The 18,113-nt window shown below is 44.0% G+C and overlaps 1 protein-coding gene across 5 annotated transcripts in view; it reads right to left on the bottom strand.

Annotated features, from left to right (window-relative positions):
- CAPRIN2 (caprin family member 2) overlaps positions 1 to 10,218 on the bottom strand; it is a 42,544-nt gene extending 32,326 nt beyond the window's left edge. For 2 of the 5 annotated variants that reach the window (XM_084877842.1, XM_084877844.1), the window contains exons 1-4: positions 9,969 to 10,218; positions 8,566 to 8,828; positions 5,929 to 5,991; positions 3,274 to 3,360 (exon numbers count right to left, since the gene is read on the bottom strand). In XM_084877842.1, the coding sequence (XP_084733968.1) occupies positions 3,274 to 3,360; positions 5,929 to 5,991; positions 8,566 to 8,814 (399 nt within the window). In that variant the 5' untranslated portion in view covers positions 8,815 to 8,828; positions 9,969 to 10,218. The remainder of the gene's footprint in view (positions 1 to 3,273; positions 3,361 to 5,928; positions 5,992 to 8,565; positions 8,829 to 9,968) is intronic. The other 3 variants (XM_084877843.1, XM_084877841.1, XM_084877840.1) reach the window with 3 other exon arrangements.
- Positions 10,219 to 18,113: the final 7,895 nt, after the last annotated feature.

Below are 18,113 nucleotides of genomic sequence, written 5' to 3'. Positions count from 1 at the left end.
AAGTGTGAGAATGAGGCACAGGCTGGTTGGGATTAATGGATAAGGGTATTTTCTTCAGGATGGCGAAGGCTCAGAAAATCTTTTCCGAGACTTTAATTTGGACTCACTGCAGTACTAATTAACCAAACAACTACAGTAGTTTCCGTTTCCGCTTGAGAGGAGGAAAAAATATGCAGATGCAAGTTGAATTATCCAAGTCTCAAAATGACACAGTCTCATGATGATGTAGGGAGAGGCAACTGATGCCAAGGGCATCTTCAAGATAGTATCACAAGATAACCTCAGCTCTCTAGTTAGCCATCTCTCAGGGTTCGATTAGGTGTTCTTATGGGTTCATGCTACCCTGAACTTCCTCTATCCAAGTATCCATTATATCAAATGGTTATCTTTTTATTTATTTGACATCCCCCCTCTCTCTCTTGGGCTTCAACTCCATGATGACAGAGAATATATGTCCACTGTTCACCAATATATCACTAGTGCCCAGGACAGAGCTGGACACATGACAGACTTCATAGATTTGCTGAGTCAATCAAGTATCAAGTAAGAAAGCATGTTGTCTCCTAGATTATAATCATATGCTCCTGTCACAAACATCCCTGATAACAGCCTCTTTCTCCCTCTTTATATAGAAGCTAAGAAGTCATGTTACATCATCTTCTCTTCTTCCAATAGAGGACTGGTTGGAAATAAGAAGTATAAACGGCTATCAACCAACAGTCCTGAATAATCAAATTTATTGTATTTTCTGAACCATGATGCAAAATACCTAGCAAGGGACAGAGCTCCTATCATGCAAACTAAAAGAGGTGTGGCTGGGCTAAAGGGAAAGAAGAAAACGTAACACAAGCTGCAAAACTGGCTATCACAGAAGAGATTTGACCAAAAAAAAAAAAAATTAAAAAAAACTTTAGTAAAAGAAGAGCCCAATAATTATTGGGCTGGAAGGTACTAACAGATACTTCTAGCATCGTGATTCATTAAGGCACACTCCCAAATACTTTTTAGCACCTCAACAAAGAAAAATAATCTCACACATAACAAAATCTGGCGGTTTGGAAGATAGCTCTAGAGTCACCATAGCAATGGAAAAACGAGTATACAGGTACCATATCTATAAAAGTAAAAGGAAGAACATAGTTTTGTTTTTTTTGTTTTTGTTTTTTTTTTTTTGTGTGTGTGTGTGTGTGTGTGTGTTTAATATATTTTATTGATTTTTTACAGAGAGTAAGGGAGAGAGATAGAGAGCCAGAAACGTTGATGAGAGAGAAACATCGACCAGCCGCCTCCTGCACACCCCCCACCGGAGATGTGTCTGCAACCAACGTACATGCCCTTGACCGGAATCGAACCAGGGACCTTTCAGTCCACAGACCCATGCTCTACCACTGAGCCAAACCGGTTTCGGCAAGAACACAGTTTTTAAGAATGAAAAGTATTAGAGCTCTACTTTTATTCTACCACTTCCTGGTGATATGACTTGGAAGAAGTTCCTTTGGTTCTGATTCTCAGATTCCTTATCTGAAAAATGGAGACAACTTATATCTACTTTCTGGGTTGCTATAAAAACAAGTGGATTTTTGTAGGTTTCTGGCACATGGAAAGTATTTAAAAAAAAAGATTTATATCTAAAACCAAAAAACCACATATTGAAAAAATAAACTCCTGTATGGAAAATTAAAATTTGATAGAGTAACTCTGAGTAAAGAGTGTCAATGGAGAATTTTTAAGTATTAAAAGTACACTTCCAACCATCCAAACAGAAGGCTGATAGAATCGATCACATAAGAAAACAAATTGACTTAAAAGTACTGTCTCTAAAATAGACTATAAATATTTAATAACTGTGGAATTAATAGTAAGTACTAAAATGAAGTGACTCATGAATAGCAATGAGTTAAAATATGTTTTGGTTGACAAAAAGAGCTAATATCATCTTAGACTTACATTAACAGAAATATCCAGAAAACAGAAGTTAGTGGCTCTACACTAGGCTATTTTAGACTTAGACACTAACTCTGAGATTTAATGAAGGCAGACATCCAGAAGAGAGAACTCCGGACTATTTTACAAGGATTAAGATGGTAGATGTCTTCAGCCTAGAAAGTATGCCTTGGGTTTTTGGTGGGATTTTTTTCTGGAGGCACAGGGTATGCTGGTGGTTGATGCCAGAGAAATGGAGAAGAGAATTTCAGTTCACCAAACAAGAACAAAATAACCAAAAAGTAGAAGAGACTATCTTATGAGGTATGCTCCCAATACAGAAATGAATTTACAAAAAAGATTTCAATTGTTAGAACATGATCTTACAAGGGCCTTCTAACTAAGATTCTAAAACAGTGAAGAATACTCTGTTAATTAATGCTTAAGATTTCACATTAATTAATGATTCAATTTGCCAGAGATAAAAGTTTGAATCATCAAAATAGAGAACCTAACAGGTGAGACCAGATTAACTCTAACATGAATCGTCAATCTTCCTGGTAATAACTGCCATGGTCTCCAGAAAAGTCTAACAATCCAAGTTTCCTAATACATTAAGTAATGCTGACCTTAGACGTCTATCATGTATAAATGTATAGGCCTATATTCTAAAATATCCTATATAATAAAAAGCTAATATGCAAATCAACCAAATAGCTGAACAACCAGTTGCTATGATGCACACTGACCACCAAGGGGCAGATACTCAATGCTGGAACTGCCCCCTGGTTGTCAGTGTGCTCCCACAGGGAGAGTGCTGCTCAACCAGAAGTCAGGCTCATGGCTGCTGAGTACAGTGGTGGTGTGAGAGCCTCTCCCGCCTCAGCGGCAGTGCTAGGGATGTCTGACTGCTGGCTTGGAGCGGGCCTAACCAGTCAGTCGGACATCCCCTGAGGGCTCCCAGAATGCAAGAGGGCACAGGCCAGGCTGAGGACACCCCACCCCTGAGTGCATGGATTTCATGCACCGGGCCTCTAGTATTTAATAAATGTGCCCATAAAAATCGTTTTTATTCCCTTCTCGGTGACTGCTATGGTTTCACAGTGAAACAATACACATTAATTAGATAACTAATACTTTATCCACAGTGTCTCACATTCAGACATCATTTGTGTTCTATGGAAGCTCCAGAAATCTGAAAACTATGACTTCTGAAGTAGCTATGCTCAACCCACATCCACAATAAGGTATCAGTAGGAATGAGATGGATGATAACAAAGTACCATCAGCAGACCCTGACATTTTCTTCCAGATTAGTGGTGGAACTGGTTTTAAGTAAAACATACTCACATCTTGGCTCAGTCCTGAGAAGGTTTTCTGAAGCTCCTTGGCAAATTCTAAGTTATGCAGCACTTCTTCATATTTCTCAACTGCTTCCTACCAAATAGGAGAAGAAAACACCAATTCTGTGAACTTCTGAGTACAAATGTCAAAATAAGTGTTCCTTAAAAACGTAAGAGGAGATTTAAGACTTTATGGACTAGACATTTACTATATCTAATTGAAAAAGTAGAAAGAGTATTTAGAAGGTATATAAAGTTAAATTTAAAAATTCAAATTTTATACTAGAAATCTGAGCCATAATAATAATGTTGATGATATCTATAAAGTCAGAGAGACCTTGGGGTTTTAAGAGCACTGAGCCAACAGGCTTCCTGTCAATATACATTTTACTTCTCAAATATACTACACAAGCAGCAAAACTAGGATCATACAGATAAATAAGCAACTTCAAGGAATGTATATTATGGTAGAAGAGACTTGTAAACAATTACCTATGACAAGCAAAATTAAGTAAGATTGTTACAGAAATACTTAAAACTAAAAGACAATTTTTTAAAAGATTTTACAGATAAGTAAAGATGATAATTAGGCTGGACATCTTCCAGATGTCCTTCCTGACCAAGCCAGGGCCCCAGGGAAGCCAGCCCAGGTCCCGGGTACCTGCCAGTGGCTGGAGGATGGAAGCCCAGGTCCCAGGTGCCAGAGAGAAGCTGGTGCCAGCAGCCGGGGGAAGGAAGGCTTACTCCTGCATGAATTTTTGTGCATCTGGTCTCTAGTATGTAATAATCCACATGCCTCCATGCCTACTATATACTACACACTATCCTAAGTACTAGGAAAACAGCAGTGAACAGACAAAATTTCCAATGGAAATTATACTGTAAGGGAAGGACAAAAAAAACTTTACAGCTTGTCAGAGAAGTGCTTCTATGAAGAAAATTTAAGAAAGTAGCTAAGGAATGTGAATGGGAAAACAGAGGTAACGTGTTGTCAAGACAGGCTTACTGGATGACCTTCCAACCAAAAATGGAAGGAGGGTGGGAACTGAGCTCCCCATTCTTACCCCCAATAGTTAGACATCTGGGGGAGAAGGGGGAGGTATCCCAGGCAGAAGGAACAACACATGCAAAAACCCTGAGGCAGATGTGTGCCTGCGATGTTTGAGGAACAGCACGAAGGCCAGTGTAACTGGGTTGAAGGTAACAAGGGAGAGAGGGAAGGGAAATGCCACAGATGTAAAAGGAAGCAGGGAGCCTATTTTATAGGACTTTGTAGGTCACAGCAAGGACACGCTGCCATCCTGATGGGAACCAAAGGGCACCTTGAGCAGAGGAATGACTCTTTGACCTGCATGTGAACGGGATTACTGAAGCTACGATATTGAGAAGAGATTTGAAGAGAGAGGGCAGGACAGAAAAACCTGTGAGGAAGCTATTACAGTGATGCAGATAGAAGATGGTGTGGTTTGGACCAGGATAACAGAAGCAAGATTTATGAAAACTGGTCAGTTCCTAAATTTATTTTGAAGAACTAATCAGACTTGTTAATAAGCTAGATGTAAAATATAAAGAGAAAGATGATAAATTCTCCAGGGTTTTCTGGCAACTCCATCCTTCTAGTTCATCAAGCCATTAACTGACATAGCTAAGATAAAAGGGATATGGGTTTGGCGGGCAGAGTAAAATCCGATGACAAATAGGCAACTGGACAAAGAAATCTCAAGTTCACAAAACTAATCTATTGGCAAATATAAAATTGGCAGTTGGCAGCATATTTCTCAAGAGAGAAGTCAAAGTTAGTATTATAGAACAATAAGTGGTTATAAAGATGGTAAGAATTATTGCAATTCAAGTTTGTCTGGCTGGAGCTCTGAAATATAGCCTTGTCCTTGATATTGTTTAGAGAGCTATCCTGAGAACCACCGCCCTTACCCCCAACATTTCCCCAAAATCAACAATCCTACCTTATCAGAACACGTTCTTTACGGACATTTACACAAAGAAAAAGTTTATCACTCTAAACATTATGAATCATTCTATGACTACTTAAACAAACCCATGTTGAGATGCTGGATGTCCAGCTAAGTCCTCTCACCAGCTATAGTATATGAGCACATCATTGTCAGAGCTCACACGATTCAAATTCGTGCCTAAGCAAAGCCATAATCTACTACATCACAAAAATTCAAGCCAGTGAAGAAGAGTCAATGTGGCCAGGAAGACCACCTTGAATGCCAGTATCTATGACACACAACCAAAAACCTTCATTAAGAAGGTAAAAGACAATAGATGTACAAGCTAGATCAAATAACTTTTAGATTAATTTTTCCCTTCTTAGCCAGGAGATGTGATCAAGTCAAAATGGTAAACATCAATGAAACATTTTTTGTCGGGGTTTTTTAATTTCCATATTGCAAAAAGTCTCCTCCTCTAAATTAATAAATCTTGAGATTACCAGGTATACCATGGACAAGTTAAACAACATTTTAAAAAGTTATAAATAATCGAATATATATAGTTAGGTTTAAAAAAAAAAAAAAAAAGCCAGATTTCACTGATTTTTTTCTGGCCTATCAAATGTTTAGTCTCATGAAGTCTATCTACAGTTTTATTTAGAAAAAGAAACCAGCAAGTCTGGCCAAAGTATCATAAAATCGCTTACCAATTGGTCTGGATTAAGTTGCTCTCCATTTTTCAGGCGATCCTTGTAATCTTCCAATTTGAGCTACAAAAGAGAAACTTACATCTTTTATAGTCTGATATAAAATTCTCAAGAAAATAAATAGACTTTGTTTTTTATGAAAACAGTTACTAAAGTAATCCATCAATCTGCAAAAGTATCATTTTACTACAAAGCACGCAGCAATTGAGAACATGAGTTCTAGTTAGGGGAAAAAATATCACACACAAATGAACATTTGTCTGGTATTACAAAAGTTAATAAAGGTTTTTCTCTTAATAGCCTCTCTACATATTTAGACTACAGAGACTTAACTAGTCAATCACATGCCCTTAACCAAGTGGCGCTCAATCAGGGACAATATGTCCCCCAGGCATATCTGGCAATGTCTAGACATAGTATATGAGCACATCATTGTCAGAGCTCACACGATTCAAATTCGTGCCTAAGCAAAGCCATAATCTACTACATCACAAAAATTCAAGCCAGTGAAGAAGAGTCAATGTGGCCAGGAAGACCACCTTGAATGCCATACTTTTGGTTATCACAACTTGGGGAATGGCAGAAAGGTGGAGCATGCTACTGGCATTTTTGTGGGTAGACGCCAGAGATGTTGCTAAACATCCTACAATGCACAGGACAGCCCCACACAACAAAGAATTACCCAACCTCAAAAGTCAGCAGTGCTGGCCCTAGCTTGTTTGGCTCGATGGATGGAGCATTGGCCTGAGAACTGAAGGGTTCCAGGTTCGATTCCAGTCAGGGGCACATGCCCAGGTTGTGGGCTCAATCCCCAGTGTGGGGTGTACAGTAGGCAGCAGATGAATAATTCTCTCTCATAATTGATGTTTCTATCTCTCTCTCCCTCCCCTTCCCCTCTGAAATCAATAAAAAAATATTTTTTTTTAAAGTCAACAGTGCTGAGGCTGAGAAACCCTGCTCGAACCTCATGCTTAAACCGTTAGTCACCTGTTGAGTTTTGTGTCATTTGTCGGATAAGAAAGTTCCTAATGGAAGTATAGAAATGTAAAATATATCTTTTTAAGCATTTTGTTAGCCTCAAACTGAAGCTATTTTATATTAAATGATATTTCAGTAAACACACAACAAATAAATTGCATTCATTGTCCCCATAAAAATTACATGGCCCATGATGGTATTCGAAAGGCAACATTTAGACTCCTCCCATTTGGCTTGATAGCTTTAAAATGTTTTCTCAGAAGCTTGAAACAAAAGCTTTGGTACTGTCAGATAGGTATTCAAAGAGGTGGTATCATGAAGCCAGAGAGGATAAGTTACCTACACACACAGTTCCTCCACCTGGGAGAAGAACTAACGCATCTCCATCAGTAGATCCTGCTTTGAGTAGGTCCTGCCTTGACTAGTTTCCAACAGTGGCAGGGAATTTGTGCTTGTGCTGACACAGGCATGCTCACCTTATCACACTGGGGGATCAACTCGATGCATTCAAAAGACAACTGGCAAGAGCCAGAGGCTACAGAGAAGCTACTCATAACTGGCCCTTCTTCACTATGTTCCTGAGTATATATTTTTTTAAAATAAAAAACATTTTTAGAAGGAAAAGAAACAGAGTCAGACTCTTTTTAAAAGAAAAAAAAGTCTCTTCTCACTCCTCCATTACAAATAACTCTCCTAAGGTGTAAGTAGGTCTTGGCATAAAAATATTGATGCCAAGGTCAAAGAGCGAATGACTCACCTTATCATCACGAGCAAAGAGAATCATGACACAACAAAGCAACTGTTCCACAGGCTACATGACTCAGGAAATGAGGAATGATGTGGAGATCTTTACATCAGCATCTATTGTAACGTGAGGCTGAGTATAACCTCAGAGCCGGTTTGCAAGGCTCTCTACAATGCTTTCACCTAACAATCTTTTTTTTTAAATATATTTTATTGATTTTTTACAGAGAGGAAAGAAGAGGGAGAGAGAGTTAGAAACATCGATGAGAGAGAAACATCGATCAGCTGCCTTCTGCACACCCCCCACTGGGGATGTGCCCGCAATGAAGGCACATGCCCTTGACCAGAATCGAACCTGGGACCCTTCAGTCCGTGGGCCGACGCTCTATCCACTGAGCCAAACCAGTTTCGGCTCACCTACCAATCTTAAAGGATCACCTAGCAACACAAACATAAGTGCTGAAACATTTTCTGGCTCCACCATCGTTAAAGCTTCCAATGACTGCAGCATCTATACTGCACTATCCACTGCCGCAGAAAGTCAGATAGGAAACGAGCTAAAAAAAAAAAATAACATTAATAATAAGGCAATCTCTGAAAAGAAACATTACTACTCAAGGAGTTAATCTGACTTAAAGTAGCTAGCTCTTCCAATATTTCAACAGTAGCATGCATAATTTTACCATGAAGAATATTTGTATTCAGTCATGCTGACAAATCAAATAGAACATGTTTAATATATCCATTATTTAGTCTGCTTGTATGTTTTCAGCCAGCTACATCCCAAGGTTAAACCTCTGGGAAGGAATCTATGAGCCCCGATTAAAAAGCCAAAATGTCAGTTCCTTAACCCTTACCTGAAATGGTGCATATGCCTGGTTAGGGGGAAGAAAGAAAGATTTAAAAAAAAATTACCTTCTTTTTCTCGATGTTTCTAATTTTGTGTTTAAGGCATATGAGTCCATTATCAATGTAGGTCTCATAGGCTTGAGAAGGAGAGGCCACGGACCGGAGAGGAGACTGCAAGGGGCTCAGAGCGCGCTGGCTGTCCCCAAGGCTGTGGTTTCTTTGGGGCTTGGCTGACTTCATAGTCTCCTCCCTTCCCTCCTCCGAGTGGCCCGAAGGTGACTGGTAACCAAAAGGCGAGGAAGAGAACTGCACCATTGAAACAGCTGGTCCTGGAGGAGGGAAGGGGGAAAAGTTAAGTATCGCCGTAAATCAGGACTAGAGGGGTACATACGGACCTTCCTTTTCCCGGAGACATCTAGACCCGCCCCCTCCAAATTCTCCTCCGCAGAAGCGCGCTCAATGCCCAGAGCTGCTTCCGAGGCCGTGCCTCCTCTCCCTGCGCGGAAGGCAATCAGCGCCAAGGACTGGCACCTTTTTACCAGCAAAATCGACAGCATGGGGGACGTTTCCAGAAACTCAGTTCTCCACACACGAGGAAGAACTGCTGCTCAAGCAGAGCTCCTCTTCTCATGACAGCAGTCTGCATGCTGAAGACTTTCCAATGGCACAAAGCAGCTAGGCTTTTCCCTGCTCACCTTATCCTCACCACCAGCCTGGAGCCCAATCACTGACAACGTTAAAAAAGAAAACACACACACACACACACACACACACACACACACAATAAAACAAAATAAATTAAATTAAAACAATAAAACAGAACACACAATTTCTTTAGAGCTCTCACTCCCTCACTGAAAAGTGGCTTCTGGAACCAGGCTAACTCCCCTTTGCTTGCTCTGGGGCCAGCAAGGCAAGTCCGCCGCCGCCGCACATCTGTAGGAGGTCCTGACTCTCGGGCTACGAGTGCCCTAAGTTGGTTTTCTGTTTTGTTGAAACTAACCCATCACTACACCAATCCCCGCTTTCCGGGGTCATCCTGGGGAGCCTGCCACGGCCCGGTCCGTGGCCTTCGCACACGCCTCATCCCGCGCATCGGAGGTGTCTCTCCACCCCCACGCCCAGCAGCATCCCCGAACTGAGGGCATCACCAGCCGCGGGCATGTCAGCGCCACCCCAAACCCCCGCGGGGCCCGCGTGAGACGCGCCTCCGCCGCCGCCACCGGGCGCCCCGGGGACACCGACCCCCGCCCTCCCCGCAGCTCTCGGGACGCCCGGCGCCAGCCCGGGCCACTGCTGCAGGCGCCCCACAAGGGGAGCGCCCGGAGAAAAGCCCAGGACCACCGCCGAGAGGGTCCCCCCACCCCCCACCGGGGAAGCCGAGCCGCCCGGACCTCCCCGGCCGGAGCGCCCAGCCCTGCCCACCCGCCCGGCCAGCGCCCCCTCGGGCCGCCGCAGCCCGGCTTCACCTCCGCAGGCCGCTGCGGTGCCGCAGCCCGGGCCGGCTTCGCAGACGGGCGGGAGCCAGGAGCGCTCTGTACGTGGCCCGGCGCCACCCGCCCGGCGTCTCCCACCGGCTCCCTCCCCTCGGCTCCCGGGCAGCCGCGGCGTGTGCGGCGCCGGGCGCTCCCGACTCCGCGCTCCTCCCGGGCCGGCGCGCCGGGCCGCGCGGGGCTTATGTAGGCGCGTCCCCCTCCTCCCCCCACACGCCCGCGCAGCCCGTGCGCTCCGGGCCTCCTCCTCTCCTCCTCCTCCTCCTCCTCCTCCTCCTCCTCCTCCTCCTCCTCCTCCGGCGCCTCCGCCGCGGCCGCAGCCGCAGCCTGGGGGGGCGGGGGGGGAGGGGGAGGGAGTGGGAGGCGGTGGTTCCAGGTCCAGCCCCGGTGGGGCCGCGACCGCGAGAGGGCGCGGTCTCCCCGCGTTTGCGCAGGTTTCGGGGCGCGAGGTAGAGCCGGCAGGCAGCCGAGAGCCGGCCCGCCAGAGACCCCTCAGGGTCCTGTGGGGCCCCGCTGATTGCAAGTAGGAATCACTGCATGTGCGGACCTTGAACAGGTGATTTCGATCACTCGATCGCTCAGGCCGCAGGCCCTTGGAGGAACTGCCAGTTAAACCGAGCTGGAGCCTCTGGCGGTGTAGGTGGGCACTCTTGAAACGCAAGGGTGCCTTTGCCCCCGCCTCTGACCCCACTCCAACCCCGGCTCCCGGCTCTCATCAGTCCATCCTTGACAGTAGGGTGGGGGAAAGCCACGTGTCCCAAGAAAAGAATCTGCCTCGAAGATCAGAAGGCCCCAATGTTGCCATAAACACGGAGTGGGAGGCTGTTTTATTTGCTTCTTTGAAACAGAGGAATTGGCACTCAGAAAAAAAGAGAAAAAAACACACTGATAAAAATCTTGTTAAGGTTGCATAAAATTAAGAGAAAGTGTGGAAATACATCAGTGTTTCTGAAGGAAGGGATGGTGTTTTTCATACCTAATGAATAAGAGAGGGAGGAAGCACCTCCCAGCAATACTTGGGCCCCAATATGTGTCCAGCTATTACACCAAAGAGAATTGTTTTGGTTCTGTCCCTGAGGCTGATAAAAATGATTTAGACTAACAAGAGGAGAACAGAGAAAACTCAGAACTATAATCAAGGAAACAAAGGTCTAAGTTTCAAAAGTGCTGGCCGAGCCCACACAAAAATCATCATGACTTTTACCATTTCTTGATACGGTATTTTTCCAGTTATTATCTATGTTCTGTTCAGCCCCTAGTGATATAATGTACCTTAATGTTGCACTTTTGCTTTGAATCTCTGAATCCCGTATGTGTCCTTGAGGGCCAGGCAAATATTAGATTGTTGATTTGTTTCATTGTTTATAATCAGAGAAAGAAGTGCAGATAATGAGAAGGAGGGCAGGAAAATCAAAACAGTGGGCATAGCTTAAAAACAATTTTAAATGTGAAGGACAACTTTCTCATCAATGAGTAAGCACAAAGTCACAGCACAGGCTATACCTATTGTAGCCTGATTTAATGACTCTAAAGCAGTGGCCGAGCTACCTGTGGCTCTTTGGCCCCTTAGGTGTACCTCAATCAGACTGAGGACGTTTTTAGCAAAGGCCAGCTTAGGGGTACCCTAATTAAGTTAATAACAATGTACCTACCTATATAATTTAAGTTTAAAAAATTTGGCTCTCAAAAGAAATTTCAATCGTTGTACTGTTGATATTTGGCTCTGTTGACTAATGAGTTGACATACTCTAAAGAATGTATTTCAGTCATATTAATCTGAAATGTTTGCCTTCTCATTGACCCAGAAAAACTATATCTTGGTTCATATAGATCTAACCATAGACCCTAATAATTCCACTACATAGAATAATTCTGAATAAATCTATACAGATTTATTTCCAAACATGGATTCAGAAAAGGAATCACGAAAGACCAGCCTGTGTGGCTCAGTGATTGAGCATCCACCCTTGAACCAAGAGGAGCCCCAAATGATGGATGGATGTTCTGATCAGGGCATATACTCTGGTTATGGGCTAGATCCCCACTAGTGGGCGTGCAGGAGGCAGCCAAACAATGTTTCTCTCTCATTGACATTTCTATCTCTTCTCTCTCCCTTCCTCTCTCTCTAAAAAATCAATAAAAGCGTATTTAAAAAAAAAAAAAATGCAAAATCAGAAAATAATTAAATTTCAAGCTCAATAAGGTGCAGTCTGTTTAAGCATAGCATAACATTTGTAGGAGATTGTGTCTCAGTAGATCATGTTGCTCTCCTTCCCCCTCGTAGCCATCCCGCAAAACTGAGGAAATCAAGGACTTTCTGCTCATAGCCAAGCGAAAGGATGCCAAGTCTGTTGACATTAAGAAAAATAAGAATATTGTGAAGTTTAAAGCTGACTGCAGCAGATACTTTTATAACTTGGTCATCTCAGATAAGGAGAAGGTTGAGGAACTGACGCATCTCGCCCTCCCTTCCCTTCCCCCCACAGGCAGTGAAGGAGTTGAGATGGGCCAGGCATGTTGCTTTGCACTGAATTAAACACACACACACACACACACACACACACCTTTTTTTAAAAAGTTGACAATATCCTCTTTTTTCTTAAAAATAATTACTACTCATTTAATTTTAAAAGTACTTTTGAGTTAGATAACATGTTTTTTCATGTTGCTTATGTAGACCAAATTTTCTTCCTAAGAATCTGATAAATTTAAAAGTAGCAATTATTGCCCAGCCAGTGTGGCTCAGGAGTTAAGCATCAACCTATGAACCAGGAGGTCATGGTTCAATCCCTGGTCAGGGCATATGCTAGGGCCATGAGCTTAATCCCCAGTGTGGGGTGTGCAGGAGGCAGAAGATCAATGGAACTCTCATCATTGATGTCTCTCTCTCCTCTCCTCTCCTCTCTCTCTCTCTCTCTCCCCCCCTTTCCCTCTCCCTTCCTTTCTGAAATCAGAAAAATAAAAAATAAAAGTAGCAATTATTCAAATAAACTTATTGACCTACCAAAACTCAATAACAAGGTGACATCTGCCCTGCTATAAAATACAATAAAATAGCAAGTGAAACAGTAGCACTAACTATGTACTTATTTCATGTACTAAATTACTTAATGCTGGTGACAACTATGTATTAGTTACTATTGTTATCCCCACTTTATAGGAAAATAAATTAAGAGTCACAGGGGTTAAATAATATTCCTATAGTCATATAGCTATTATATGATCCCTAATGGTTTTGTTCTTTTTTGTTTGTTTTGTTTTGTTTTTTTAATATTTTTATTGATTTTTTACAGAGAAGAAGAAGGGAGAGGGGTAGAGAGCTAGAAACATAGATCAGCTGCCTCCTGCACACCCAGTACTGGGGATGTGCCCGCAACCAAGGTACATGCCCTTGACCGGAATCGAACCTGGGACCCCTCAGTCCGTAGGCCGACACTCTATCCACCGAGCCAAACAGGCTTTGGCAGATTGTTGTTTTTTGGGTTGTTGTTTTGTTTTGTTTTTTTTGTAAACATGGCTTTAAAAAAACATCTCATTCTTTCTTTGTAAATGCAACAGCTTTTTATCACTTTGAGGCCAAGAGTTACAGGTCTTCATTTTTCTGATTCCTCTGTCTCAGTTTCCTTCAAAGCCTTCTATCTATCTTCTTTCTATGCCAAGGACTTTCCCCAAATGTCTGGCAAATCTTGCTTATTCATTTACATTTAAGAGTGAGGCACTAGCCGGGACCGGTTTGGCAAAGTGAGGCACTAAAACCTAGCAAGAAGCCCTGTGTGTAGACTTGATGGCAGAATGATTGGGCAAGGCCCAGCCATGCATTCCCTGGGTGGCGCCTCCCACATCTCCAGGTCTGTTTTCCTGGGATGGTCCTTGCCCCTGCCCCGCCCTCCCGTCCCCCCCCCCTCCCCCCCGGAGAGATCTGCCTCGGGTTCTTTGCCTTGGTGGGTGGCAACCCGGTTGCCAGCATTCTGGGAGCCCCGTGAGGGAAAGCGCCTCAGGATCTCACTTGGCGAGATATCGACTTCCACTAATCCCCCACTTTCTGCAGAGCTCCCTGCCTTCTCCCCGCGCCGGACCTCGGAGTTCCTCAACTCAACACCCTCCCGTGTTCCTCTGGAGTGGGTTCTTGCTGAAAGCGATACAGGGCCCAACTTCTTCACTTACAGGATTTCAACCCATCTTTCCGGTGCGGTACGCCTTTAGCGATTCCTGAGAGCTCCCAGGGCTCCAACGCAGGCTTCACTTCTTGGCTTCCCTCAGCGAGCAGCACGGTTTCAGCTTTCCCCGGTCTGCTCCGTCCCTTAGCAACTGCCCATCTGCTACTTGGCTTCCAAACTTTGATTGACATCTTCTCCACGCTCTCGTACTCCTTACTGTTGTCTGCCCTCCTGTTCTCTTCTTCCTCGGAGCTTCATGTTTAATCCCCGAATAAGACTCTGGGTGGAGACTCAAGAAAAAGCCGAGCTCAATGCAAGTATCCAGCCTGCCGGATGGAGTGAGAAGCCTGGGCTTCGGCCTCGCTGCTGAGCTGCCTCTGAGCGCAAGCCTGCATGCCTGTCCTCCACAAATCATACATTATGATTTTCCCACGCCCCTAGGAAAAGAAAGGTGAATTAAAAGGTTCCCACACGCCTCAGAAAAGATGAAATGTTCTGTAGTTATGGCAACAAGGAACCACCCGAACCGGTTCTAAACTGGTTTGATGGATCAATGACAGCTTGCCCAAGGGAACACGCTTCTGAAAGTCAGCGGGGAAAACAGCCAGCCAATGCACATCCTTCTAAACAACCCGGTTTCCACAGCTGACCTCAACCCACTACTGCCTCTGAGCGTCCACCAACCGCCCCCCTCAGCCCCGCACTTCCCAAGCCCTAATGAACCAGCTCCTCGCTCTCCTGGGGGAGACTATGCTCCGGCTAAGTATTAAACTCAGCTGTTTGTACAAGTATTGCGTGCTGGTCTCTTCCTTTGACAGAGCTCAGCAACTACCACCTGTCTGGTGCCTGGGGGAGACCCAGTGGGCAGATGGGGGAGGTGCCAGAGCAACTGCGCCTGAAATAAAAGGGCCTGGGCTGTTTGCCCGCGGGAGCCTTGTGCCAAGGTGCAAAGCAGGGTCATACAGCATTCACTCATCGGCCCACATTTATGGGTACCTGAGAGATGAGGGATGTGAGTATCCGCTCGCAGAAGCATGTTCCCTGCCACTTTTGGTTCTGCGTGGTTAACAGTGTGTAACCTAAGCAATGACTAGGTTTTAGCCCTGGCTGGTTTGGCTCAGTGGATAGAGCGTCGGTCCAAGGACTGAATGGTCCTGGGTTCGATTCTGGTCAGGGGGTCATGCCCAGGTTGCAGGCTCAGTCCCCAGTGGGGGGCATGCAGGAGGCAGCCAATCAATGATTCTCTCTCATCCTTGATGTTTCTAATTCTCTCTCCCTCTCCCTTCCTCTCTGGAATGAATAAAAATATTTATTAATAAAACACAAAAATACAGTGACTAGGTTTTGGGGTTTTTGTTTGTTTTACTACACTGTATTTTCAACCATGTTTTTTTATTTTAATTTTTTTATTTTTATATAATAAATATTGTTCAGATTATTACAGGTGTTCCTCTTTTTCCCCCCCATAGCTCCCCTCCATCTGATACCCCACCCCACCCCACGCCCTTACCCCCACCACTGTCTTCACCTATAGGTGTAAGAGGGGGAATGGGGATGGAAGAGGTGTGAGAAGAGATTGGACAAAACCATGTTTTCTTTACCCTAGATCCGTGGTTGGCAAACTGAGGCTCGCGAGCCACATGCAGGTCTTTGGCCCCTTGAGTGTGGCTCTTCCACAAAATATCACAGCCTGGACAAGTCTATGTTGAAGAAGTGGCATTAGAAGAAATTTAAGTTTAAAAAAATTGGCTCTCAAAAGAAATTTCAATTGTACTGTTCATATTTGGCTCTGTTGACTAATGAGTTTGCCGACCACTGTCCTAGATTAAAGAAGGAAGGGAGAATTCTCCCTCAGCAGAGATCACATTTTCAGTAGCCAAACTGATTCTAACAAATGTTACACAATATCACCCTATATGGTACTGAGTTTGTTGCAGGTGGATACCATCCAAATGCTCATCGATGGAAATGTGCTGAAACATACTGTGGCACACACATACAATGGAATATAATGTAGTCATATTAAATCAGGGAGTACTGATGCATGCTACACCTGGGATGAAATTTGCAAACATTATGCTAAGAAAAAAGCAGACACAATAGGTCTGCCAGAGTGAAGGATTCCTTTTTTTTTTTTTTTTTTTATGCTATATCCAGAATAAGCACACTCACAGAGGCAAAAAGCACAGGAAGTGGTTATCAGGGGATGAGAGGAGGGGGTGGGTGAATAATTAATGATGAGTGTTTTCCTGAGGTGATAAAAAAGCAGTGAAGCTAGACAGAAGTGGTAGTTTTACAACATGTGAATACACGAAATGCCACTGACTTGTAGACTTTACAGGGATTAATTCTGTTATATGTGAATTTCACCTCGATAAAGAATAAATTCATAAAGCAATGCTACATCTTGCCTTCTGGGAGAGCAGTTACTTTTGCAAATGTGTATGCAGTTTGGATCTCATTTACTAATCTTAGCAATGAAACAGGGGTTTGGATGCAATTCACAGCCAAACTCCTGGCATGAGCAAGTTTCTGATTCAAAAGGGAAAAGGTTTCTAATTCTTTTAATGACCTCTCCTGGGACAAAAGTTATGGCTGTGGTAACACGGTTGTAATTCTAGTACTTGAGTTACACAGGAATAGGCCTGATGGGGGGGTTTTCTTTGACAGCAACATGAAATAACAAAAAAAGAATAATTTCCAGATAAAGAACCATTTCTCTTAGATTTTTGGCAACGTTTACTTTGTCCTTATCTCATTTTGCATATCTCAATATGTATGAATTGTCTTACAGAAGAATAGACCCTGCACATCTCACTGGGTAAGATACATCAGGACCGATTTTCTGGGCTCAGCGGCCTTTTTTCCGCCAGGTGACTTTAGATCCAGCCACTGCCCCTCCGTTTCCAGCATTGCTGTCTGGCACAGACACCCCCAAAGCAACTCTGCTGAAACCTTTGAGGAGAGGAAGTTGGAATCATTTGCAGGGGTTTCCTGGTGTGTTCATTAGCTTTTGCAGCATCGCAGACAACCCCAAAGCTCAGGGGCTTAAAATAACACCCGTTATCTAGCTTACAATCTGTGGATCAGCAGTTCGGGCTCGGGGGCAGTTCCTCTATGGCCCTCCTCATGCGTTGGCAGGCAGCTCCTGGATGTGCTGTCAGCTGGTCTGCAGGGGTTGGCTGGTCCCCAGTGGCCTCACTTGCATGTCTGTAGGTAGCAGCTGGCTGTGGGTTAGGGCGCCTCCATCCTTCTCCAAACGTCTCTCATCTTCCACCAGGCTAGCCCAGGCCTGCTCAGAGCTCACCTGGCATCACTTCAATCACGTCCTTTTTAGCACAGAAACTCCTAAGACCAGCCCAGATTCAAGGGGGATGGGAAGAGATACTACCTCTTCTTAGTGGAGAAGTGTTGTGACCATTTTTGCAATCTATTACAACTGCAGTCTGTTCCTGTCATCGTCACCCAGTCCTCCCTACGCCGTTTCCCCTGGGCCCCCTCCAGGCATGAGGCCCCCTGGGTTACTGATTCTTTATGATCACACACTTCCTTTCATCAGTCATGTTCTGGGTTACTAGTTCCCTCTCCCATCAGATTCCACATGTGTTCAGTCTCAGAAAATCCTCAATGTCTGACCCACTGAGAATTTCTTTTTCTTTTCTAATTTTTTTTAGCATGACATTGTGCACCTAAAGTAGTGTAACCATATGGTTTCTCATCTAAGTTGTACCTCTTGAGAATGAGATGGGGCACCATGAATCATTATGTTGGTACAGCAGCATAAACTGAGATGTCCCTATTCACAGCCCCGGTGGTTAGAAGCATAGGCTCTTAGATCCACTTTGCTTAGATTTGAATACCAGCTCTGACAATTATTTGTGTTACTTAGTAACAGTTTCCTCACCTATTCAAAGGAGATGACAATAGTACTTTATTGGGGTTTTGTGAGGTTTAAATTAGTTAA

This window comes from Pipistrellus hanaki (assembly GCF_964339955.1).
Source record: "Pipistrellus hanaki genome assembly, chromosome: 3".
Taxonomy (NCBI): Eukaryota; Metazoa; Chordata; class Mammalia; order Chiroptera; family Vespertilionidae; genus Pipistrellus; species Pipistrellus hanaki.
The sequence above is the reverse complement of the archived record's forward strand: the minus strand, read 5'-3'. Positions and strand labels throughout refer to the sequence as shown.